This window comes from Peromyscus californicus, unplaced genomic scaffold (genome assembly GCF_007827085.1).
Source record: "Peromyscus californicus insignis strain IS unplaced genomic scaffold, ASM782708v3 Scaffold_9__1_contigs__length_137607984, whole genome shotgun sequence".
Taxonomy (NCBI): domain Eukaryota; kingdom Metazoa; phylum Chordata; class Mammalia; order Rodentia; family Cricetidae; genus Peromyscus; species Peromyscus californicus.
Genome location: NW_026294617.1, coordinates 44080288 through 44107719, shown reverse-complemented (window position 1 = coordinate 44107719; position 27432 = coordinate 44080288). Strand labels below are relative to the sequence as shown.

Here is a 27432-nt window from a genome sequence, read left to right as displayed (position 1 = left end):
ATTTCACTAAGTGGCCTTGAGTTTCTCATTCTCCTACACAGAATTACCAGAGAGGAACATGCCATTTTCTCTATATCAATTACATATGCATTTGAAGTAAACACACACTTCCAAAGTAAGGAAATCCCCTTGGAAAATAAGCTATTTGTGCTTGCAAATGCTATGTATGCATAAAATTCCATCTTATAGTTTATATAGATCCATCATCACCAAAAAGTTTTATCAAACATTCCTACATAATTTTTTTGAAGCCGATTTGATACTTGGGAATAATTTCAGATACCAAAAGGTTTAAAGTCATCCATGATCCCAATATTTTAGGAAGTTCCATAAGATCCCTCCTCAGTTCCTCCTGCTCAAAGGTCACCACTCTGCTGATAGCTTGGAGACAAATTCTCTTTGCCTCTTCACTGCCGTGTCCTGAGGCACAGCACACAGCAGTGACTTGAACTTTCTTTCTCATTTTTTAAGCAAAAGCAAACACAGGATGAAAAGGCAAAGTGCCTAACAATAAAAACAGGTGTGTGGATGCAAATACAGATCAACAATCCTTCAGCAGCAATTTTGACATTTGAATGCTCTCAAAAAGAAAACACTGCAAGTCAACACATTTGGTGACTGAATCTGGTTGGGCTAACTATGAATTCACTTGTTTCTGGTTGCTGTCCTTTATATTAAATACAGTCCTAAAATATTATGTGGTCTTTGGCTGTTTATTTCTAAAATTGAGTTCCCCAAATGATACATGTCTGTCTGGATAGGGGTATTGGCTAACATACTTCTGGGTAAGTAGACTGGACATGGATACAGTCACTCACTGTCTTGGATACTCCGATGGCCAGTATACATGGGTCTTTTCTTTTGAGGTAGACCATTTCATAAGAGAGGGTTCTTCTAACTTCTTGGTTACTTACATACAAACCTGTTGTCTGCTCTCTGGGAAAGGAGTTTGTGATGAGGACTGGGATGTTTCCCATTTGCTATATAGACCTTCACTCCTGCTCTTCTATCCCACGCTCTGATTTCTCATATGGTGTCTTTCTCATTCAATTTAGAATGAGGTTTTCTTTCTAGGCAGGTGGGTAGTGATCCTGGGGAACAGTGGGTCCCTGAGAATCTATCCTGGTTTTGATCAGCTCCAGTCTTGGATCCCTTCTTGGGGAGTGATTTGTGTCTACCTTTCCTCAGCCTCCCATATTGTGCATTTAATGTACATTGGGGTTTTGCCTGCATATATGTCTGTATGAGGATGTCAGATCCCCTGGAACTGGAGTTACAGACAGTTGTGAACTGCCATGTGGATGCTGGGAATTGAACCCAGGTCCTTTGGAAGAGCAGTGCTCTTCACCACTGAGCCATCTCCCCAGTCCCCCCAGCCTCCCATACTGTACCATGTAATTAGGTTTCTCCTTTGGGATCCCGTCACCCACAATAGGTACTGGGTTTCAATATTCCATAATTTGCCAAATTCATTATCTCTCAGGCATTTGCTTTTCATTTTCCAAAATTTTGTCTTTTTCATCAGGTATCAACTCTTCCCTTGTTTCCTTGCCCTCATGGATTTATTCACTTTTACTTCCTACAATTTCATGGCAGTGCAGTGAAGTAAAGAAAAACTCACTCACTCCATTCCATGTTTAACTAAGAGCACTGCCTCCTAGTTTTGAACATTTTTAACTACCGTTAGATGGGCTACAAAAGTGCAGAATTTGAAACTTCTGCTCCTCTTCCTCAATTGTCTATGGTCTTAAAATAATAAAGGTTGAACTCTCTATTTCCTTTGGATGTGCTTTTTAAAAATTATAGGCTTCCTCTAGATCACAAGAGCATAACGAGGCTCTTACACTGGGCCATGCTGTCTTGATAGATCTCATGTAGAACTCACATGAGCGGACCCCTGGTACCAAAAACACATGCCCTGCTTTACTTTGGCTTTAATAACAATGTGCTGCTTGCTAACATTAACTTCCTGCTCTCTTTTCTGTTTCAGTGTTCCAGTTTTTTAATGTGTGTGTCTTTTCCCCAATAAGAACTTTTTGGAGTCGTGTTCATATTTACATTTCCATTAGTTCTGTTTTCCATTCTCTGTCTTCTGAGTTACTGCACCTTCTCACTGTTCTGCCTTATGTTATTGGTATCACTTCCTCAGGCACTACACTGAGGAAGGCCCAGTCTGTCTTTCAGAGGCTTCAGCCTCCTTCTTACCCTTTCTACAGTTAAAAACAAATTCCACTCGCTCTTCAGCCTCTTGAAAGAGAATAGGACTTTCCTCCCCTTAATTAGCTTCCTTGGGAGAACACTAATTTATCTTCATTCTAATGGGAGTTTTTTTCTCCAAGTAATTACAGCTTTAAATTCTCCAGAATCTGAGGAACTTAAAGTATTTACAGAACATGGTTAAAAACACACAGAACTTTTCATTTTATATGACTTTATTTACAGCTCACATTCTTTTTGCTCATAAATCCTATCACTTTCATTGGCTCATTTCCTATTTTATAAGCATATTTTGGACATTGGCTTGTTTAACCAGAGAAACCTCAGTTATTTACCTATACTTCAGTTCTCATTATTTAACTTGAGGTGATATTTTGGTAACTTTTGATGGAAAAAAACTCAGTCTACTTGTCCTTCCCACAAAAGGAAAATGCCCCCCCCACATATTTTTCATTAGCTTTATTTTATGAACAATACTTTCTCCCCTCTAGTAATGATTCATTACTATGTACATACTGACCTAATATCTTCCTATCTTTCAGAATTTCATATTTTGTTTTGTTTTTAAATATTTTATTTACGTGTGTGTGTGTGTGTGTGTGTGTGTGTGTGTGTGTGTGACTGAATGTATGTTTGTGCCCTGTGTGTGAGTAAGAGTCCTTGGAGGGGTCAAAAGAGGCATCAGATCCCCTGGAACTGGAGTTATAGACAGTTGTGAGCTGGCATTTGGGTTCTGGGAATTGACCCAGGTCATCTGGAAGAACAACAATTGCTCTTCACTGCTGAGTGATCTCTCTAGTAACAGAAGTCCACATTTTAAAAAATGAAACCAGTCTTAAAAGTGACTTCCTTTCATAACTAGGAGCAAGATGAGATGAGCTCTCCTTAGCTCTCTTATCTATAAATAAATCCACTCTTCACTTTTAGTTTTGCTAACATCACCTCTAGAGGGTGTGGTTAGAAGATATAAGTGTAGACTCATATATTTGAATACTTGGTTTCTGGTTGGTGGAATTGTTTGAGAAGGATTAGGAGGTGTGGCCTAGTTGAAGAAGATATGTCACTGGGGTGGGCTTTGAGGTTTCAAAAGACTGGCCCCATTCCCAAGTGTCTCTTTTTGCCTCTTGCTTATGAATCAAGATCTGAGCCTACAGCTGCTGCTCCAGCCATTCAGCTTCCTGCCCTTGCTCCACCATCATAAACTCTAACCCTCTGGAAGTATAAGCATGACTAAACTTCTTCCTTTATAAACTGCTTTGGTCCTGGTATTTTATCACAGCAATAGAAAAGTAACAAATACTGAAGCTTTTGACAGCCTCAGGACCCCACTCTCCTAATAATCACATCTTGATGTCTTGCTTACCTTGCATGTAGGTTGGATTTACTGGCTCATTTGGAATGAAGAGAACATAAAGAAAGCTGTGAGACGTCACTTCTAGGTTACCTAAGGACTGTGGCTTCTGTCTTAGATTATATCTTGGCATCCTTTCTCTACTTGTCCTGAGGGAAGCCGGCAGACAGTGTGAGCTCTTTTCTGAAGAGGCCCATGCAGCATGGAATTGAGGGATGGATGCCTCTGGCCAACAGCCACAGGTTCTCCATCACCAGCTCCTGAGACTACTAACCTGTTAATATAACTGCTCATTCGAGCAAGCCAGCAGCCCCGTCTCTCTCAGCTGAGCCTGTAGCTGAGACTGTTGCCTCATGGACATCCTCACACCAAGCTCATAGGTGACCCTGAACCACAGACACCCAGCTAAACTACAACAGTTTCCTCATCCACAGAAATAAGAGACTAAGGGGCTAGAGAGATAGCTCAATGGTTAGGGTTGCTTTCTGTCCAGCCCTGAGGACTGGAATTTGTACCCAACACCCGTGTAATAAGCTGGGTGTCTTGCACACACCTGTAACTCCAGCTCTGTGAGTGGCAGAGACAGGAGGGTGGCCGGGGCTTGTTGGCCTATATAGGAAAGTGAGAACCCCAGATTCGGGAAGAGATTCTGTCTCAGATAAAGCTATGAATGACAGAGGACACCTGACACCCTCTTCTGACTTCCACTGGAGAACACGGTTGTACACACCAGCACTCATGTGCATATACTCACATAGACACATACAAACACATAAATGTAAACAAGTATGTCTTTCAAAGAGAAATGAGACAATGAATTCTTAGAGTTTGAAGTCACTGGCTTTGGGGGTAATTTGTCAAGTAGTACTAAATTATAGGCTCTTAAGGGAGGGTGCCTCTACCTTTTGGTTTTTTTCATCTAATAAATTTCTGTATAGGTCTTCCTTTATTCTGGAGGTTAATTCAATTATTCACTCAAGGCTTTCTTTAACATTTCCCAGAAGGTAGGAAGTGGCAGGTACCATTTTGTTCATTCTACATAGACGATAATTTACATTTTTTAAAAATTTGACCTTTTCCTTTTTCTATTTGTCCCCTGGCGAGTGACTTCTTATTCGGGATCGAGACTTGCTAGTCCAGTGGCATGGCCTCCCTCTCCTTTAGCGCCCTTCTCCCAACAGGGATGTTAACATGGACCCACGAGACGCGCATCCGCGGTGTGTTCCTTCCTCAGTTTCTCCAGCGTGTTCCTGTTCCTTTCCTGACTGGCATGAGCTGCTGTCCTCCTACATGAGACCATCACCCAACCCTATGGTGTCCCCTCCCTCCCCCAGCCCAAGCCAGACCGTATTTATTATTTTGGTGTTTTGTGTTTTTGTTCATTTTTAGAGTAAAAGCAAGTAAAGGAGACTACGGCGTATTGCGGGCTGAGCCTGAGGTTATCCTGAACTTCAGAATCAGAATCACTCCCGGAAGAGTGGTTCTTTCTGGAAAAGAAACTTTTGTCCCACAGAGATTCAAATTTGAATCTTGGCTTCCTCATTGTGTGAGCCTGTAAAACTATCAAATTTGTTAGTTCCTCATTTGTGACATGTAAATAATGGCTGCTTTATAAGGTTGGACATTGTTCTTATTTAACAGTTTCTCCATTCCATACTTCATCTTTATGATTCTATGTAATAGTCTCATTTTATATTTATAATGCTGACATAAGCTTTCAATTTTGGTTGGCAATTTAAATATAGCAAAATAAACATGTTTATTGTTGATATCTGATATTATTGCTAGCATTTCCCATTTACTTCTTTATTAAGATGCCAGTAAGGCCAACAAAAACCTTACTTCTCAACTAGCATTCAAAACTATTTGTCTTTATATGCTATACTGTCATAAATTGGATCAAATATTACAATTGTTATACTATTTATAAACTGTTTAGTGGTTCATACATAATCGAGAGATAAAAATTTCTCAATAAAAATGAGTCTACTTCAATTTTTAAAACACTGCTGAAATAACTCTGCACACATACGACCAAAGACTCAAGCATGTAAGCTTCCCCAGAAGTCCAGACTGACAGGTGTAAGACATGAAAGTCCAGTTATCTTTATATTGTCCATATTTTTTTAACATAAGCAGCATATGCTCTGAAAATTTCTTTGACAAAGACTTAATGTTAAAGCAAATAAGATGTCATCTGTAAAGACCCCCTAGTCTTGGAGCTTTTTAGTGATCCTTTGCAACACAGAACTGATTCACAGAAAAGGCTCAGCCCTGATGGGACATCTGTGTTACACCACTGCCCCATGGCTCACAGAACTTGGTGGAAGGGGGAGCAGAAAGAGTCTACGATGCAGGACTAGGGGTTCTCACTGACACGACCAGACCCTTGTTCTTACAGACTCGGAGGCTGAAGGGTCAAGCCAGTCAGCACTCCATCAGGGAGCAGGGGTGGGCTCCTGAGCCTCCCGCCCCTACCTGGGAAGCAATGTTGACAGCTGACGGCTGCTAGGGGAAGGAGAGTCAGTCTCCCTTAGGGGTGTGGCCCCGGTAGATGGGCTGTGTCCCAGTGGATGGCTGCACACTACGGGATACCATGGAGCCAGGTGGACTCTCTCCCCGACCTCAAACTGCCTGTCTCATTTGTGTCTGTGTGTCTGTGTATCCTTCTGCTTTTTGAATGGCGTGCTCTTCACTGGGGTCATCTGCTTCCTACCTCTTCCTGTGACTGGCTGAACTGTTGCAGCAGCTGTGTTTGGGCCAGCATTACTCTTTCCAGTTCGTCTGCCTTCTGTTTCACTTCTTTCTTCAAGTCCTCTGAAACGGAATCTTCGTGGCTGCTTTCCTGCTTCAAGCGACACTCCAGTTCCGCAACCAGACTTTTCAGGTCTTCAATCTCCTTTTCCTTTGACTCAGACTCTTTAGTGTATTGCTCATGGCATTGGTTGAGCTTTTCCTGGAGAGAGGCCACTTCCAGCCTCAGGTCTTTTGTAGCGCCTGCGATTAAGTCAGCGATCTGTAAGATAAATCACATGTTAGTTAACAGACAACTGTTTCCAGGGAACTGCGGAGATCTTCCTGTTGTTAAGAAGTTTCTTCTAGCCGGGCGGTGGTGGTGCAGGCCTTTAATCCTAGCACTCAGGAGGCAGAGGCAGGTGGATAGATCTCAGTGAGTTCGAACCTGAGGCCTGCCTGGGCTACAGACTGAGTTCCAGGAAAGGCACAAAGCTACACAGAGAAACCGGGTCTCAAAAAACAAAAACAAAAACAAAAACAAAATAAAACAAAAAAGTTTCTTCTAATAAACCAGTGTGCTTTTCCAACCGATGAAAAGCAAATTCTATGACATATGTGGGCCTTCAGATATTTTTTTAAGTCAACACAGTCTTATTTATTTTCTCCTAAAATGGTATCCCATTAACTAAGTGGGCACCCTTGGAAATACGTGAATCTCTGTGACTGTATTGAACTGCCAAAGGTAACTCAGTTTCCCACAAACAGATCGGGGAGGGCTTGGCTGGACTCGGGGACCGCCAAGTTCCTGCCTGATGTTTGGAGACAGTGAGAGTGCCATGGTTGTACGTCACTCATATCAGAACAGCAAGTCTGCCTTTGACGTCATTTTTTCTTTCTTATATATTGGACAGATGTACCCCAGACATTAGCTCTGTCTTCTACAGCAGCACTCCCCCACTTCTTGGGATCACGGATATTCTGGATTGTTCTATAGTGAGGTGCCAGTAAACATTTAAAAACAATTCCCCTGGGTTAGATCTGTATCTAATTTCAATGCTGGAATCCCTCTGCCACTACTGCTAATCTGCCACAACTGATGACTGAGCAGGGGAGAGACATGCTTAGTGGGCTCCAGAAAGCCAGGCCTGGCTGCAGAGCACTGCCAATCGACCAATACAACTGAAGAAGTAAGTCTTAAATTCGAATGACTCGGACTGAAGGATGAGTAGCCACTAAGCCTGTCGTTATGACTGTTCTGGAGAATACCAGGACAGGGCCCACATGTGCTGTTCCTCCTCACAGAAGAACAAGAGACAACAACTCGGGGAGCCTTCTGCTCAAAGAATGCAGTCTTTAGAAGGGAAAAGACTTTTCTTTCTCTTAAAAAACAGAAAGTTGAGCTTGGTGGCTTACTCTTGAAATTCCAGCCAAAGCAAGAGATTACTATGGCTTTGTGGCCAGCCAGGGCTTCATGGTGAGTGGCAGACCAGTGTGAGCTACTGTCTTCAAAAACACAAACAAACCAACAAACAGCAAACCAATACAACAGCAACCAAACGACAGAAGAGCAGGCATGCAGAGCGCCTCTAAAGTCCTCTATTTATGGTCCAGCAGGAAACCAGCCACGGAGACTCTGGAAACGCCACAGACGCCAGTTCCCAGAGCTCTGGGGACCACTGCTTAAAAACAGTATGTACGAAAATTTGTTTCAAATGTTAAATTTACGTAAGGAATAACTGCTGGAAGAAATCTGTTCACCACCATGAGTCATTGCAGAAATTAATATTCTACTATTTTCAACTAACCCAAGAGGGTCACCGTTAGGTCTGAACAGTGGTTTCCCTCCCTCAGAGCAGAGCTGACAATGAACCAGAGCAAGCTGCCCTGTGACAGGGGTTTCACCGAGCCACAAATACGTTTGGATTTTTAAAAAGGGAGTCAGCATTTAAAAATCAGCTTTCTCCTAGGAAATTTGAATTTAGACTTCTCTTAAGTAATGGTATCATTTTGTTTACATTCCTCTGCCCATGGAATTATAAGCTACTCAGGGCAACTGCAGTCATGAGGTGAAGGGCAGAGGGAAATGGCCACTCAGTGGAGCCTTTGATACCAGGAACTATGCAGCAAGACATGAGGACCTGGCTAGGACAGGCTAGCCCATCAGGAGAGCAAGGCTCCAGCTCCCAGCACATGCTTCATTGTGTTAATAGGAATTCATGAGAAAACAAAAAACAACAACAAAAAACCACCACAGAGTCAAAGATGAAATCATCAGGAATTTCAAGACAGGAACATCTGAAGAGCATTCTGGGTGGGGCCAGGCACTACTGTGTCATGTGCTCTGGTGGCTGGTCTTCCTTGTCCTCTGTGAACTCCAGAATGGCTAAATGTCTGTCTTCACACAAACACAGCAGTCCTAGGCTGTTTGGTGCTTTATTAACATGTATTTTTTTTAAGTTTTCTTCTCAGATTTATTTATTTTATGTGTCTGAGGGTTTTGCTTGCATGTATGTCTGTCCATGGATGTCTAAGGTAGAAGAGTGAGTTAGAGCCTATGGAACTGGAGTTATAGGGGGTTGTGAGACATCATGTAGGTGCTGAGATCTGAATCAGAGTCAAAAGTGTTCTTAATGCAGAGTTCTCTCTCTAACCCCTAACTTGGATTTAAAAAAATTCATAATTATGTATTAGTGACATTTATCTATTTGTGTGTGCATATGTACGTGTGCATGTGTGTGTACAGGTGCATGTGCTCCACTGAGTGTAAGTGTAGGTAAGAGGATATCATGTAGGAGTTGGTTCCCCATTTCCACCATGTGGGTCCCGGGGATTGAATTCATTTTTGAAGGCACAGTGGCCAGTGCCCTTCCCTTCTGAGCCGTCTAGTAGCTCTAGCATGGACTCTTAATGAGTTTTTTTTCAGTTTCACACTGAATTTTGATTCATACTCTAGCCCTCTGCCTCTCTCTACAGTTCAGTCCTACAAATGCAGGAATAATTTGCCTGGCTTGGGGGTATACATCTGTAATCCCAACTTTTGGGAGGCTGAGGCAGGAGGATGTCTCTGAATTAAGTAAAATCAACAACTAACAAAATAGGGCACTTCAACAGACTTACTACTTTTTATTGTATTTTTCCTCATCCAAAAATGGTTAGAATTAATTAAAATTAAACATATCTTTAGTTAAGAAGATCAAACCCCAGGAAGGACATTTTTAATTCTGTAAAATACTTCATTATCCTTTGGTATTGGACTCTGTAACCACGCTAGTTATGGGCTATGCAGTGTGGTCAGTTTTAAAGGTAAGTTGACATCAGCAGAAAACAAAATACATACAGGGCTTGGCTGTGTGCTTTTGTAATTTATCTCCAGCATCCTTTCTGGAAAGCAGGTAAACCAAACCATTGGTCTGTGTGGGCAGAGCGGAGGTGTGGTACCCGTGAGCAGACTGTCAAGTTGTGGAAAGGGAGCCTGAGTGGAGCGTGAGGTTTGTGGTCAGTGGTGACAGACCTTCATCTGCAGGCCCTCCTGTTCTTGCTGGTACTTCCGGATTACTTCCTGGTGTTTTTCTTTTTCAATGTCAAGTTCCAGTTTAGCTTCTTCCTTAAAGAGAAGAGCTTGCTCTTGGAGCTCAATGAGATGCCGGGCTCTTTCCTTGGTGAGCTCAGCTTCAGCCTGGAAAACAGCATGTGAAAATACACTAAAGCCACTTTACCTCGAAAAAAGCAAAGTCAATGCATTTTCAGACTGTAGTTTCTAAAATAGCAAAACATCAAGTTTTTAATTAAGGTATTCTAAAATTTCTAGTACTAAAAATGTTAACTTAGAAGTTAGCCCCTCAAAGTTGACCTTGGGCCAAATATTCTAGTAACTAAAACCTGGAAATTTAGTAGAGACGACCGTTTTAAGAACTACCAAGAGAAGAGCTGAGTCACATTACTGAAAATGACTAAAAGCTTAATCATTTACACTGCTAACTCAGTCCTCATCAGGAGGCGAGGTGGTGGTGGTGGTGGTGGGTATCGGCAAAACAAAACAAAACAAACGCCCTCTGCCCCAGTGCTGAGGTTAGACTGTGTTCAGCTGGAAAAGGAACAAAAACTGGAGGTTCAGGTGCCTCTGCCTCGATGGAGGGTCACCGTGGGGTATGGAGTCACAGACTGTCTTCTGAGTGCCAGTGAGGCTAGAAGACCAGAGGGAAGACAGACAAGGATGTCCACAGCCACATGGAGACGCAGACAGAATCACAATGCTGGAAGGGGCTTTAGAAATCCCTGCTCCAGTCTCTCATGCTTCTGTGAACTGTGGAAAAAACAAACAAGGGCTTTAGTTGGAGGTGGAACTGAGTCCCGGTCCTGGCTCTGACACTTGCTGGCTGTGCGATCACAACCTCTCCTGGTGGAGTTATAACTGGCTCCTTTGGGGGCCTTTATGAGGATCAAGTGAGGCAGAGCATCTGTGGACGGCTGTAGCACGGGCAAGAACTCCAGTCAGTGCAGATTACCTCCACGTGCCAGCCCTGCCGTCTCTACCACAGAACGGACATGGAAGGATGTTCTGTGGTACCTCACAGCTCACGAAACCATAACTCACTCCTTCCCCAGCAGGAGTTTCCATTTCGGACAGCACTAAGCATCAAGCCCTTTTTCCTGTAGTGGGGCCAATATCTTCCTCAATGTGGCTTGTGACTATTGGCTTTGGCTCTGCCTGCTAGAGCAAGAGACAAGACACCGTTGGGGAGCAGAGTCACTCATGCGGACTTCAGCTTCTGAGATCGGAGATGAGATCCTAGCGACAGATCAGCTCCAGGTCTACACTGCGCCATGCCAGAATGATAAAGTCTATAGGATGTGGTGAGTGCCAGGTTACCTGGGAAGAGACTGCCCAGCCTGACTGCTTCTGACTGTGTGATTCTGGTCATTTAGAGAAGGAAAGAGGTCTTCCTGAATTTCTCAAGGGATTCCGGAAACTGAGATACCAGGACACAGAAAGTTTGTTGACAAAGTTTACCGGAAACTCTTTAGATTAAATAAAGTGAGCTAGGAGACTAGCCCCAGGGTCAGTAGGATTTACTGCCCGGAGGACAGGGCTGCTCAATGGCAAAGTGTAGACAAAATAAAAGGAGATATTCCGGCTCTCTCAAAATACATTTCTACATTGCTTGGGGAAGGGTTACTGGTGACCTTGAAGGGACACTACAGAACTGTTCAGAGGGGAAAGAACACTTCTCTGAAGATCAGATGCTCCTGACAACTCACAGTGAATTGCATGGTGTACAAGTCTTGACATTGCCCCAAAGCCTATTTCTCCCCAGCTTTCCCTCTGTCTGGACCCAGCACTAACATCTTCTCAGCTACTCCCTCCTCTCCACACCAAACAAAAGATGTCTGTACCCCATTTTACTGCACCTGCCTTCCTACTACTCTAATTCTGACAAAGGCCACTCCAGCCTTTCCCCTGTCCATGCTGCATATGACACAGTGTTCTTCACAAAATGTAGATTATTTTATTCTCTTAGTGGTTTCTCAATGCATCAATTAAAAAAAAAATCAAAACTCCTCACAAGAACTTTTGCTAGGACACGACCAGCCTACAGGACACCTTCGTGCGGACTGTCAAGGTGCCCCTTTCCTTAGACGAAAACGTCTCACACCGGGTGTGTGCTTGGTAAGCACAGCACAGGCTGGCCTCCAGCCTGCTTTCCCCTGGCCAGAACTCTGGCCAGATGCAGTCTGAACTCTGTCTATGGCACCTCTTGGCTTTCTCCAGCCTGCCTTCCACTCTTTCCCCATTTCACTACTGTGCTCCAGAAAAACTGGGGTGGGAAAGCCAAGAACACGTGGAAGGAAGAAACTCTGTCTAAAATGTAGAACTTTAAGAGTTCTTAAAAATCTTAAAGGTAGAACTTTAAGAGTTAATGGTTTATAAGTTGCCCAGACACTATTTTTCCCCTAGGTTTTTCTTTTCTCTCCTTGTCTCCCCCACTTCCCCTCCCTTCCTATCTTCTCTCTGCACTGGGGCTGGGGGTTGAAGCTAGGACTTCGTGTGAGATAGAAAGAGCTCTGCCACTAAACTATATCTTCAGAGCCTTAAACATTTTTAGAGCACCCTGGGACAAAATGTCTACCAGGGCGCTAAAATATCAAGCGGCAAAATTGAAAAGAAACCAACCTGTGTGGTTGATTGGTAGATCCAGTAAATATTTTAGGACAGACTCTATCTTTTCAAATGGGGACTGATTACTCAAAATTGGAGAGTAATTAGGTACATAAAGTCAGTGGGACAGGCTAGACTATAAATTAGATGACAGAAGGACTTTGGAAGAAGCTTTTGTAGAAGGAATCTCCTTAGTTTTGTCTATAGAGAGGAGGTTACATAGGAGATCGGCTGGGTCCCTTGATGTAGGTGAAACAAAGAGCATCTTTCAGAAGAAAGGTGACACCTTGCCTGAGCAGAAGTTGAGATCCTCTCACCCTTGGACCATTACAGGAAAAGGAGGGAGAAAATCGAAGGGCTGAGGGGAAACAGGAAGAGAAGCACTACAGGCAGACGGGAGCAGAGAGACTGATCATTACCAGTTTGCTTTTCAATTTGCACAAGCTGAGAAAGACAAGTAAAATGATTCACTTCAGGGATGCTGTGACAAGGTGTCACCATGGCACAAAGCTGCCGATTCCTGCATGATCTTACTTAGTCCGGATGAAATGATAAGCCTATGGTCACAGTGATTTATTTAACTATAGTACTTAACATTGACAAGATGAATTCAGGCCAAGTGTATGGTTGTTTTTATATAAACTGTTAAGTAGCTTAGATGGCAGGACAAGTTTTGTACAAAACAAATTCTTCTTCTGATGGGGTTCAAATAAAGCACAAATTATTTTATAGGTAATAACTCAGTTATTTCTAGCAATTGTAGGGGAAAAGATTTCTAAAAAATAAGTATAAGTATTATGCAAGGACACAAAGTAAAACCTGGGTACAAAGCCTAGGATTTCATTTTTTTTCCCATTCATCTGTATCCTCTCCTGGTTCAACCCACATCTTTGCTAAAGGCTCCCTGGTGACTCCAGAGCACTCTAGAAATTGCTTCTGGAATACCTGTTGAGTTTGTTACTGAAACACATTACTAGTATTTCATACCGTCTGTGTCTAATATTGATGAACAATGTACTGTCTTTTCACTACTTTCAAAGTGGAATTTTTGTGGCTGACTTTGTTATTCTTTGTTGTCCATGGAGACAGTTCCCATGTGATCACATAACTGCTTGTTATTCAACAACATCCAACATCTTTCAAATCAGCTTTAGACACCAAACCAGGAGCCAGACCAGTCATTTCTATTTGACAGTGCACAGACCATTTGTGAAAACATATTTCCTAAAAAGAAAGTGTACTGTTTTCCAAATGGAAAGATCAAATACTGTTGAAAACCATTATTCCCCAACGTTTAGATTGAGAAGCAGGCTGAGAGAAAAGCACAGTGATACTAGGGGTATGAACTGCCATAATGGAACCCATTATTTTGCACGCTAATAAAAAATGATAAAGAGAGACAAGCAAACAAAACAGCTTCCAAAGCAATACACCAAATCAGCACTGGCACAGAGGGCAGACAGGCATGCCACTGCTCCTGGACTCTGTGGTTCTATGAGCTTGGCTCTTCCATCAAAACTGTCTCCCCACATGCCTACAGAGCATCGTGGCTCAAGGCACAGATTCAATGTTTGTTTGGTTTCAAAATACTGTGATATTTCTGTTAATGACTGAATTTAATTCTACTGTGGTCAGAGAAAATACTTCGTATGTCTCCAATCCTTTCAAATTTGTAACACAAGCTATGGTCCATTTTGGTAAATGCTTCATGTGCACATGAGAAGAATGCATACAGTACTGGGCAGTGGAGAGCTCTACAAACAACGCCATGTCAATTTGTTAACAGTATTCTTCAGTGTAGCTTTTAAAGATAAATCAGTATGCGACTTTCCATACTACTTATTCTTTCTGGGTTTTGGGCTATTTTCTGTCTGTTATTAAGAGAAAGATACTAACTTCTAATTGTGCATTTCTTTTCCTGTTGTAGCTCCATCACTTTTTGCTTCATATTAATATATATTGTAAATATAATTTTCTATGCATATATCATTTGTGTGTGTGTGTGTGTGTGTGTGTGTGTGTGTGTGTGTGTGTGTGTGACTGTGTATAGTGTATCTGTGCACCATGAGAACACATGCAGAAGCCAGACAAAGACACTGTGTGTCGTGCCCTGCTCTGTGACTCTCCACCTTATTCCCTGGATGCAGGGTCTCCTACAGAACTTGGAACTAGGCTGGCAGCCAGCAAGCTGCAGCAAATGCCTGTCTCTACACCCTATAGCACCAGTGAGAAGCCATGTCTAGCTTTTAACACAGGTGCTGGAGACTTAAACTCATTTGAACATTTAGGATTATTACCTCCTCTTACTGAAATGACCCTTTTGTCATGAAATGACTTTTATCCCTAGTAATAGCATTTGTGGTGCTGTGGATGGAATCTAGTGTCTGGCTCTTTCTAGATAAGTGACCTACTATTGAGCTATATCCCTAGGCTTCTGATTTTGTATTTTTGATCTGTTTGGGAGGCATCCAGGCAGTGGGACCGGGTCCTGTGCTCATTGCATGAGTCGGCTGTTTGAAACCTGGTGCCTATGCAGGATCGCTTGGCTCGGCATGGGAGGAGGGAACTGGACCTACCTGGACTGAGGTTGATCTCAGTCCGCGGGGAAGGCTTTGCCCTGGAGGAGGTGGGAATGGGGGGTGGGCTGGGGGAAAGGTGAGGGGCCGGGAGGGGGGAGAACAAGGGAATCCGTAGTTGATATGTAGAACTGAATTGTATTGCAAAATAAAAATAAAAAAATAAATAAAAAATAACTAATTTTTAGAATTTAAACACAAAAAACCCAAGATAGCTAAAACAATCCTGAATAATGAAAGAACTGCAGTATGTAGCACCATCTCCAATTTTAAGTTGCACATAGCTACAGTATTAAAAAACAGCATGGTATTGGCACTAAAACATACATGTCGATCAACAAAATAGAACTGAAGACTCAGGCATAAATCCATACATCTACAGACACATGAGGTTTGAAAAAGAAGCTTGTCTTAGTTAGTTTCTATTGCTCTGAAGAGATACCATGACCACAGCAACTCTTATAAAGAAACATTTAATTGGGGTGGCTCACTTACATTTTCAGAGGTTCAGTCCATTATGATCATGAAGGGGAACATGGCAGCGTGTACCAGACATGCTGGAGCTGGGAGTGCTACATCTTGTAGGCGACAGGAAGTTTAGTGACTGTAACATTGAGGGAAGCTTGAGAAAAAGAGACCTCAAAGCTCACCCCCACAGTGACACACTTCCTCCAACAAGGCTACACCTCCTAATAGTGCCACTCCCTTTGGGGGCCATTTTCTTTCAAACCACTATAAAGCTAGACGCACATACACTTCAACAAATGATGCTGGTCTAACTGGTTGGCTGCATGTAGAAGAATCCAAATAGATCCATACTTATCACCCTGCACAAAACTCAACTCCAAATTGATCAAAGACTTCAACATAAAACCAGTTACACTGATCCTGATTTAAAAAAAAATGGAAGTGGGCAGTAGCTTTGAACTCACTGGTATAGGAAAAGACTTTCAGAGCAGAGCATCAACAAAACAGGCACTCAGATCAACAATTAATAACTGGAAGCCCATAAAACTGATAAGCTTCTGTAAGACAAAGGACACTGTCATTCAAAGTGGCAGCCTACAGAATGGGAGAAGACTTTTACCAACTACACATCCAATAGAGGGCTAATATACAAAATATATAAAGAACTCAAAAAACTAGTCATCAAGAAAATAAATTTAAAAATGGGTCTAAACAGAATTCTCAACAGAGGAAACTCAAATGGCTAAGAAATGTTCAGCATCCTTACTTGGCAGGGAAATGCAAATCAAATCTACTTTGAGATTCCACATTCCACTTGTCAGGATGGCTAAGATCAATAGAACAAGTGACAGCTCATGCTGGCAAGGATGTGGGATTAAAGGAACACTCATCCATGCTGGTAGGAGTGCAAACTTGTACAGCCACTATGGAAATCAGTGTGGTGCTTCCTCAGTAAGAGGAGTATTGATTTACCTCAAGATCCAACTATTACTCTTTGGCATATATCCAAAAGATGCTCCATCCTACCACAAGGACACTTGCTCAACCATGTTCATTGCTGCTCTATTCAAAATAGCTAGAAACCTGAAACAACCTAGATATCCCTCAACTGAAGAACAGATAAAGAAAATGTTATACATTTACACAATGGAGTATTACTCAGCCATTAAAAATGAAATTTGCAGGTAAAAATATGGAACTAAAAAAAATCATCCTGAGTTATGTATCTCAGACCCAGAGAGACAAATATAGTATGTATTCACTTATATGTGAATATTAGCTGTTAAGTCAATGATAACCAAGCTACAATCTGTAAAAGTAAGAGGTTATGTATGGAGTTAGGGACTAGTGAGGAAAGACAGATCTCATTAGGAAGAGTAAATAGGATAGTTATGGACTGATATGCAGGGGGGATGAAATGGGGAGGGCGAGGAAGAGGGAGGGAATATGAGGATCGACAGCTAAAATTAAGGGGCAGTATGGAAACCTAACACAGTAGAAACTTCCTAAAATACAGATATGAAGGTGATCTAACTTTAATAGCCAATAATGGGGGAGACAGAGTCCCCACTGGCCATCTCTTGTCACCAAATGAAGCTTCCTGTCCCAGGATTAGATTACATCTAATTGTGTTGTTAGGCAAAGGGATCCCATGGGAACCCCCAAACAACTCAGTCTGTTGCCAAGACTATAGGTTGTTCTCCACAAACTGACAGCAAGGCCCCATTGCTGAAGACAACACCTACACAACTCACTGAACATGAACAAGTTGAACTGGTGTACATAGAGCTTTCATGCCTGTGTTCTAGAGTCTTTGGTACAGGAAGGTACTCTGCCTGCTACCAAAGGAGAAACATAAACACCAGGCTGGTCACAAACCATTAGATGAACAATAGTGTCCTGCCTGCAAGATATGCTAGTTATTTTTAGTTATGTATGTGTATGTGTCTGTATGTGAGTATGTATCCATAAGCACAGGTGCCTGCAGATCCCTTGGAGTTGGAGATACACACAGTTGTGAGCAGTTTAACATCTGTGCTGGGAAATGAACTTGGGTCCTCTGCAAGAGTGGTGCATACTCTTAACCTCTCCCCATCTCTACAGCCTCCTGATTTCTACCAAAAAAAAAAAAAAAAAGGAAATTTATCACTTTTTTTGAGAGTTTGGGTTATAACGTCCATTAGTGTGTTTGCTTTCTTATGCTTGTGGTCTGTTGAGCTTTGCAAATCTACTTTCACTGAATTTATCAACATTTCACCATCATTTATTCAGAGGCCTCTGTCTTCCCTTCTCTGATCTTCAGGAATCCTAATTGCAGACATCAGGCCATGTGAGTTCAGCTCATAGCTCACTGATGATCTGCTTTTCACTTTTTGAGACTTTAAAAGAAAATCTTCTTTTAATCAAAAAAACTTTTCTATTCGCTGTGTTTTGAGGTGCACTGGACTTTGGAGTGTCTAAATTTCTATTAGTACTCTTGTCTGAATCACTTTTTCCATGTTTATTTTGTTTTAGCTTACATGACTAAACTTAGCATGATAGAAGTTTCCTTTACCTCTTGGACATATGGCAAGCGCTCATGTCAATGGTTTTTATGTTCTTATCATCTGATCTTAACACTGGTATCTTTCCGAGTCATTTAAAATATTTATTTTTATTTTATGGGCATGAGTGTTGTGCCTGCACAAATGTCTGTATGTGCAGTGCCCATAGATTCCAGGAGAGGGCATCAGATCCCTTGATACAGGAGTTACAGACACTTGTGAGCTACCATGTGGGTGCTAGGAACTGAACCTGGGTCCTCTGGGAGACTGGGCCAACTCACGGCACCTCTGAGTCAGTGTTTATTCATTGATTTTTCTTTTAATTATGAATTCTATTCTTCTGGTTCTTTCTGTGTGTGGAAATTATGGATCAGACACAGAGACTGTGAATGTTACCTTGGTAGGAGCTTGTGCTTGGGATCTGTTTGTCTTCCAGAATCTGGATATGTTTGTATTTCTATGGATATGTGTGGTATCTATTCTGAGATTCTTAGCCAGGCAGTAGTGGCTCATGCCTTTAATCCCAGCACTTGGGAGGCAGAAGCAGGTGGATCTCTGTGAGTTCGAGGCCAGTCGGGTCTACGGAGCAAGTTCCAGGAGAGCCAGAGCTACACAAATAAACCCTGTCTCGAAAAACAAAACAAACAAACAAACAAAAAAAGAATCAGCTTACTTTAAGTTTTCCTTTTGACATCTGTCAGGGTCAGCTCATCTAATTTAGGGCTAACAATGCCCAATAATGGAATGCCAATTATGGAGGAGCCTTCTGAGTGTCTTGTGTACTATAGGTTCTCGAGTCTGTGGTGAAAACAAGCTAACGCCTGGCTGGATGTAAGCATTTGATTCTTTACTTCTCTCAGATGGGCCTTCCCTGGCTGAAGTCTCAACACGCACATGTTGATCATTCCCACACTAAGGGACGTTCTAGATCACCTGCAGCCTTCCTCTTTGGAACGCTCTTCTGCAAACACTAGTTGGAGAGCTGTGGGCGCTTTCATCTCCACGGCCTCCTCGGTTCACAGAACCTGCCAAGCTCGGCCTGTTTCCCACTCCCCGTGTCACAGCCTGAAGACGATCAAGGGACTACGCTACCCACTCACAGGTCCTGTCACTGTCAGATGTCTTGAAACCACTGTTTTATTTGTTCAGATGGAAGAGTAAATCTGGTCATGTGACTGTACCCTGTGAAATGCAGAAGTCTTGGACTTTGCATTTAGATCCTGGAGGATGAAGTTAGTGTCAGCTCACTTCCTTGCTCTATAGCCTTGATACACTACCTAACCTCTCCCAGTCTTGTTCATTTTTCATCTGTAAAACTGGAACGATAATGTTGTAACAGTTAAACTACACTTATAAAAAGGATTCAGCGCAAAGCCTGGTGTACAGCAAGCCCTCTAATAATGGGGCCATTTCATTATCTGGATTGTTGGTTTGTAACAGACATTCCTTGCAGATGATTCTAGAACTAAAATGTTTAGATTTTATTAATTCAAAATTAAGCTATGCCCTCAATATTTTAGCCACATGTTTATTATGTATAATTACAAATGACATTATATAAATAACTTCATCACTGTCAAACTTTGTATTTTGCATGCTGGTCTTTTTACCTCATTGATTGCATATTACAACACATTAGGAAGCATTAGGTCATTTGAACATTCTACAGGAAAAAGAATGAGGTTTGTTTGTTTCTTCTAATTCGAATTTATTATTTCTCTTTTGTTTGTTTTTTGAGGCAGGGTCCTGGGGGGCCGGGAACTCTTCTTTGAAGACCATGCTGGCCTCAAATTCACAGAGATTCTCCTGTTTCTGCTTCCCCAGTATTGGGATTAAAGATATGAGCCACCAACCTGGCAAATTTGGAGTTCATTATTTCTTGAAGTGAAGTTTACTTCTCTGCCTTTCACTGTCAATGTGGTTACTCTAGCCATGAAATAAGGTTTTGTTTGTTTTCAAAGGGTCTATGTACTAAAAATGAGGTCATTAGTACACTTCCAAAATGTTTCTAGACTGTAATATGTTAATGATAATCTAAGAAAATATTTGGTTGGAATTTGTCTGCTATACTAAAAAGTGAGTGTCAACAAGTGATACGAATTGGTTATATAATTATTCAGGCTGCAAGAGGGTTTTTCCATCACAAAATTTTAAATGATTAGTAACAATATATTGTGCACTTGGAACCAATTTTAAAGGTTCACCATGCCCATTAATTTGCTTTCTTTGTATCCAAGCAATACTTAAAATAAACAAAAATTCCTGACAATCAGTAAACAGTTATTTGAAAATGTGCCCTCTTTGTTGCATAGCAACTATTGATCCTATTATGTGTTTTTTTTACATACGCTAAAATAATTAAGCACAGGCACAAATTGTTATCTACTTTTTAAAATGTTAAAAGCATTTAAGTTATTAAGTATATTCTAATTTGTGCATTATATATTTGTAAAGAGAACACTTCATTCCTACGCAAAGGCACAGTGACCCAAGAAAGAGATGACAATGTCATATTAGTGATTCTCCTTTCTCATGAGAGGACTTTTAGGGAACTTTTTATTCATAGTCTTAATAGCTAACACAGTCAAGACAGTCTTATTATTCTCTGACTTTACTGGCCTGAGCATGATTTACTGCTGGTTAAACAGTAACATTTATTAAGAAATGATGTCCTCTCAACAAAATGAGACACCCATTTACACTACAGGAAATTATACATACCAAGGTATCTGTGAGATAAGCATAATGCATTGGACACAGCAAGCACTTAGGAACTTTTACAACATTACACAGGAGTCTTTCCACCATGGATTGACTCTGGATAAAGCAAGAACACTGATTTTTTAAATGCCAGATGCTAGCACTAGCTTGACCTCTGAGTAGAAGAACTGGGATGAGCCATAAAGACCCTTCTTCAATGGGAGGTACTAAAACCCCAGTGGGGTGGGGGTGTGGAGAGCAGGGTGGGGAAAGGCAGGAACATTCACACCATCAGCCTAAGAGGAAGACCTCAGGGATTGGAGGAAATGATTGCCATACCTCTATCTGGATTAACTCTACCACAACAATCTCAAAAACAGGACATTTAGAGAATCTCATAATAAACATCCACACATGCTCTCCCAAAAGCTGTTTTCATCTCAAGTTCTGTGGCCACGGCAGGTACTTTTCTAGGCCTTCACCACAGGGCCAAAACTATTCTAACATCTCGCATTAAAGGAGAAGCCTCCTATTTTGGACTGTTTGGTTGATAGTTTTGGTGGTCCTAGAATGGAACCAAAGGCATTGTACATGTTAGGAGGATCATCTTTTTGAGTGTTTAAACATTCAAATGACAAGGGTCGGGGAAATGAAGAAGAGCAGGCCATCTAAATAAGCCCATTCAATATCATCAAAGATTAGAAGTGGGAGACTTACCCAAGAACAAAAAGGTCAGCTAGACGAGGTTAGACTGGAGCATTTCTAGCAACTTCAGCCCACAGTCTCAGATTTTATTCCCACCTATGTACAACTCACTTAACAGTGATTTTCTTCTTGACACAACGTCCCTTCAGCCCAGGCTGGCCTCAAAGTCCTTCTTCCTGCCCCAGCCTCAGCACTGGGGTAACAGGTGGGTAACCATACCCAGATGGTCATTTTATAGTCATAATCTGACTATCTAAGAACAAGGGAGAAGGCATTGGTTCACAGCAGGCTAGTGCTGGTTGAGGATGTCTGGAAATGGAAGCGACAGATTTCAAATCCAGCACAGCATTAACAGCGCACAAACGGTTTCCCTATGCTGGCTGGCACGGCGAGGGGCTACAAGTGGAGGCTGCAGCTTGAAGGTGGCTGAGGTTACACCAGGATCCGATCCCCAACAAGAACCCGATACAGTGGCTGAACAAATCACAAGGGGCATAGCCACACCACGCGAATTTCAGTAGAAAGCTCCAGTTCTGGAGAAACTTTAAACCGCAGAAGAACAGTGAGCTGGGGGCCGGGTGAGCTCATGGGTAGTGCTCTGCCTAGCATGTGTATGGCCTTGGATTCCAAACAGAGCACCAGCACCTTTGCTATAATGATGACACTGAGGGAAAAGGCCTGGGCTGGATACAAGACACAGCAGGAGGAGAGCTCGGTGGAGAGGCTTAGGCCCAGAGTCCAGCGGGGTTCCAGGGGTCAGCGAGGAGTACTGAAATTTGTGGCAGGGAGGGGTTCATCACCAGTCCTTGGTGAGGGGGGCTGCGCCTGCTGAGAAAGTGGAGACTATAGCTTCAAAAGCGTGACTTGCTTTACTTAGTTGTATTTAAGTTGTTCATTGTTGAAACCTTGAACAATATAGCGAAGTCCAAAGACCACAGTGGATATTTTTCATGCTCTGAGAGCCAATCATTCTTAGTAATAAAAAGAGAAATTTTTATTCATTTAATCCTGTCAGAGTAAACTGGTCGAATTTTCATAACTAATAATTTAAAATCATTTCTATTTTCTTATCTTAGAAGCAAAGAAGTGAGAATTATTAGTATTTCTATGCTTTAACAAATATGATCAAATGCAGATTCTGACACTTGCTGGAAAAAGGTAAATGTTTAAAGTTTAAAATTATGGTTTTCTGTATAAGAACTGAGAAAAATCCTAGCATTACAAGATTTCAAAATCTATTTTTTATTTTCCATTTTTTACTTCCTATCACATTGTCTAATATTTTGGAAAATGCATATATCTTAAGTATATTTGGAGTGGGAAATTCCAGATGGAATGAAAAGTATTCAGAGAAGCAGAGACATCTATGTGGAATAGTCTTCTGGCAGAAGGACAGGATGTTTCCAAGGCAAACAAGACACATGCTGATGAGAGCCAGTGTTACCTTCTCCCTCCAGCTATCATCACTCAGCAGCTTCTGTCTCAGGGTCTCCTGCATCTGCTCGATGCTTTTCTTATGGGCAACCAGCATCAATTCCCTGAAAACCACAAACCCAACAGATGAGTCGGGACTCAGCCCTCGTGATCCTCCTGAGTTGCAATCCCTGTCTCACAGGCTATTCTTCCCCAACATAATGTGCTCACTCCCTTTATCAACATGACATTGCTGTAGATTGAACCCCGGAGTCGCCTCTGACTGTCCTTTCTCCTGCTTCAGCACACCCACTCAAGAGTGGTTGACCAGAAGGCAAGCCTCAACTACTTCTTTTAAAGACTGAAGTCCAGGGCTGAGGAGGTGCTCAGTGGGTAGGGTGCTTGCCATTATAAGTGCGAAGACCTGAGTTCAGAGGCTCAGAGTCCACAGGAAGCCAGACATGGAGGCATGTTTCTACAATATCAGAGCTCCTACAGCAAGATGGGAAGCAGACACAGGACTCCCGGAAGCCGTCTAGACTACTGACCTGGTGTATGCAGGGTGACAGAAGATGCCGTCTCAACAAGGTGGAAGGTGAGGCTCAATGCCCGAGGCTGTCCGCTACATATGTGCAATGGTATGTGCACACATGCACGCGCACGCACACATACACACCTCCCACCATGTACACAAGATTTTAAAAAGCCCTGAAGTCATATCAAGTATCATTTTCAATCATATTGCAATAAAACTAGAAATCAGTAAGGAAAAGTTTAATACGATACAATGAAATGGATGTGAAATAACTTATTCTTGAACAACCAATGATCAAGGAATAAATGTAAATTTTTCATGAAACAAATGAGAGTGGAGACACACACATTGAAACTGTGATGGGGCAAAAACTGTGTCAAGAGGCAAATTGACAATAATCAGTGACTGTGTGAAAGAAGCAGAAAACCTTAAATGCGCAACCTATGGCTTCATGCCAAAGAACTAACAAACCAAACCCCAAATTAGAAAAAGGAAAGAGAAAATATGCTGTGGGATGGTCTGTATGTCAAATATGTTGCTGATTGGTCAATGAATAAATCACTGATTGGCCCGTGGCCAGGCAGGAAGTGTAGGCGGGACAAGGAGGAGAATAGAGCTGGGAAGTGGAAGGCTGAGGGAGAGACACTGCCAGCCGCCATCAGGACAAGGAAGATGTAAAGTACCGGTAAGCCACAAGCCACGTGGCAAGGTATAGATTAATAGAAATGGATTAATTTAAGCTGTAAGAACAGTTAGCAAGAAGCCTGCCACAGCCATACAGTTTGTAACCAAAATAAGTCTCTGTGTTTACTTGGTTGGGTTTGAGCGGCTTGGGACTGGCAGGTGAGAGAGATTTGCCCTGACTGTGGGCCAGGCAAAAAAACTCTAGCAACAAAAATAAATATCAGATTATAAGAAAATGAAATAGATAATAAAAATACTGTTACAGTTTGCTTTCTATTGCTATGATGACCATAAGCCAATGTAACTTGGGGAGTAAAGCATTTATTTTATTTATTCTCTAAGCACAGTCCAGCCCTGAGCAAAGCCAAGGCAGGAACTCAAGCACAGCAGGAACCTGGAGGCAGGAACGAAAGCAAAAACAATAGAGGAACACTGGTTTGCTTTCCATGGACTGCTCAGTTTCCTTTCTTATATAAACAGTACCGCCTGCCCAGGAGTTGCCCACCCACATCAATCAAGAAAATGCAAGACTTGATTCAAGATGGCAGCAGTCACCGGCACCGGCAGGGCTGTGGGCGACTTCGAGGAGCCTGAGAGACCCACGGAGGCATCGGGGGAGATGAGGCAACGGAGGATAAACCTACAGAACCACACTCAGGAACAACTAAAAAAGACAGTTCTTATGGGAAGATGCCTGTGAGTTTGAGGCCAGCCTGGTCTACAGTGCGAGTTCCAGGGCAGCCAGAGTTGTTACTTAAGAAACCCTATGGGGGGGCAACCAAAACCAAAGCAACAACAATAAAAAAGACAGACAGACAGAAATAAAGAAAAAGAAAAAAATTAAGTGGTTTCATGGAATCGCAAAAAATTGGTGGTGGAATGAACAGAGCAGCGTGTGCATCAGAGAGAAGAGGAACTAGACACAGCGGCGATGGGAGGCATGTGAGCCCAGCCTCAGTGGACAAAGGAACATGTTGTTGCCAAGTGGGGTCAGCTCTCCAGTTGCCAGGAGGCTCAGGTCACCACCTGGCCTGCCTTGCCCAGCTACTGCCTCGTGGGTCAGTGCCGCCACTAGGCCCTTGGGCCTGGCCCAAGGCATGGGGCTACCAGTGCTGCTGCCTCTTCCTCCGCTGCTTGCCTTGCTGGCAGGGGAAAGCATGGAGCAATGGTATTGCCATGGGCTGAAATCATGATGGTCATGCCTAGGGTACTGGCAGAGCTGCTCATGCCAAGGGCAGGTTGGCACACAGCAGCCTGGAGCTTGAACAGGTACTGACCCTGAACGTGCTGCCCAGTTGCATGATCACCCTGACTCTGAGCAACAGCAAGATATCCAAGATGAAGATTGGTTTATTTTCTGGATTAAGCCTTCTTGAAAGACCTCTATGGTTTGTGCTCTCTGGAGGCCATGTTGATGTCTGTGGCCTATGCGGCCACTGGAGGCCAAGTTGATGTCGGTGGTCTGTAGTGCTGCCTGAAGCCATGTTGAGGTCCATGGACCCTGGTGCTGCTGGAGGCCTCATGGATGTCTGTCCATGCTGCCACCGGAAACCACGAGGAAGCTCATGATCTGTGCTGCTGTGGGCTGATATGAGCAGGGAAGCTTCTTTTGCAACAGTATCGATGACTGCAGACTCATAGTTGAGAACAAGAGACACAGACGGCTTCTGTGACAACACCCCCACCCCTCCCCTCAACACACACACACACACACACACACACACACACACACACACACACACACGCCAAAAAAGAAACAGTCCAGACAGGAAGCTATTGAAGAGAGCCCTTAAAAATTGTGATAAAGATGCTGAAGTGTAGCTTTTCACAGTTGATGGCTTCTGGCAGGGGCGGGGGTGGGAAGAACTGGCGACTGGGAGTTTGACCATGCTCCAATGAGTATATGGCAACACAAATTGGATTTGGTGTATTTTTCTTTTTTTGAGGTGGGGGGACACAAGGGTAGGAGGGTGACCTTGGAGGAATGGGAAGCGAGTATGATTGAAGTGCATTGTATGAAATTCCCAAATAATTAGTAAAAATATTATGTTGGGAAAAAAGGAAAAGAAAATGCCCCAAAGACTTGATTAAAGACCGATATGATAGAGGCATTTTTTTCCTATTAAGGTTTTGGTTGAACTGATCTTGTGTCAAGTTGAGAAAAAACAAATGAACACAAATATTAAAGATGAAAATATGAAGAGCCGAGGACTGCAGATGGCTTAGCAGTTAAGTGCACACTGCTCTTAGAGAGACCCTGAGTTGGCTTTTAGTACCCACTTAAGGTGGCTCGCAACCACCTGGAACTGCAGCTCCATAGAATTCTGTGTCAGCTTCGGCTCCCCCGGAGTGCCTGTGACTGTGTGTGAAATCAATAACAAATAATGAAACTACATCAGTGATTTAAAAAATAGTTTCCCATCAAAGAAACGCCCAGGACAAGACAACTGCACTGCTGAGTTCTATCAAACATTTAAAGAAGAACTGATGTCATGTTCTTCTTAAACTATTCAACAAAACTGAATCGAGTATGAGGCAGTCTCTCAAAACACAGTCAATGATGCCAGCCTTATCCTGTTGTTTACTCCAGCCACACCAGAACATCTCAGTTCTAACAGGTTAATAACCCTGATGAACACAGACATAAAAATCCTCAACAAAATATTAGCAAACATTAAAATGATTATTATCATTATTCATAATAGTTAAACATATGTAAATCAATAAGCAAAATAAACTACCAAAATGAAGGACAAAAACTATTTGATCACCTCAGTCCATTAAAAATGTCTTTGATAAAATTAAACATTCAACACTAAACAAGTTAGGTATAGAAAGAATATACATAATATATATATATTCCAACATAATAATGGCAAATATAATAAGCTAATATATAATCTCATACTGCACGAGAAAAAGCTGAAAGCATTCTCTCACAATATCCAGAACAAGACCATCACTTGTATTCAGCGCAGCACTGAAATCCCTAGGCAGAACAATCAAGCAAGGGAGAGAAATGAGGGCATCTATATTGGAAAAGAGGATGTTAAATTGTTGCTATTTGCAGATGACATGGTCTTACATAGAGAAAAACAGACTCCACCAAACACCTATGGGAATTAATACACAAATTTAGCAAAGTTGCAAGATACAAGATGTAAAAATTAGTGTTGTTAAATACCAATAGCAAATTATCTAAAATAGAAATCAGGAAAGTTATCCCATTTCTCAGTAACTATAAAAAATAAAATGCATAGGAGTACATCTAATCAAAAGGGTGAAAAATCTCTACAATGAAAACTATATACAATAGAATTTTAAAACTGAAGGAAAAATACAATAAA

The 27432-nt window shown here is 42.2% G+C and overlaps 1 protein-coding gene across 3 annotated transcripts in view; it reads right to left on the bottom strand.

The window, feature by feature from the left end:
* Lekr1 (leucine, glutamate and lysine rich 1) overlaps positions 1-27432 on the bottom strand; it is a 184869-nt gene that overhangs the window by 11748 nt on the left and 145689 nt on the right. For all 3 annotated transcript variants that reach the window (XM_052730840.1, XM_052730839.1, XM_052730841.1), the window contains 3 exons: positions 22898-22991; positions 9816-9980; positions 6285-6584 (listed from right to left, as the gene is read on the bottom strand). In XM_052730840.1, the coding sequence (XP_052586800.1) occupies positions 6285-6584; positions 9816-9980; positions 22898-22991 (559 nt within the window). The remainder of the gene's footprint in view (positions 1-6284; positions 6585-9815; positions 9981-22897; positions 22992-27432) is intronic.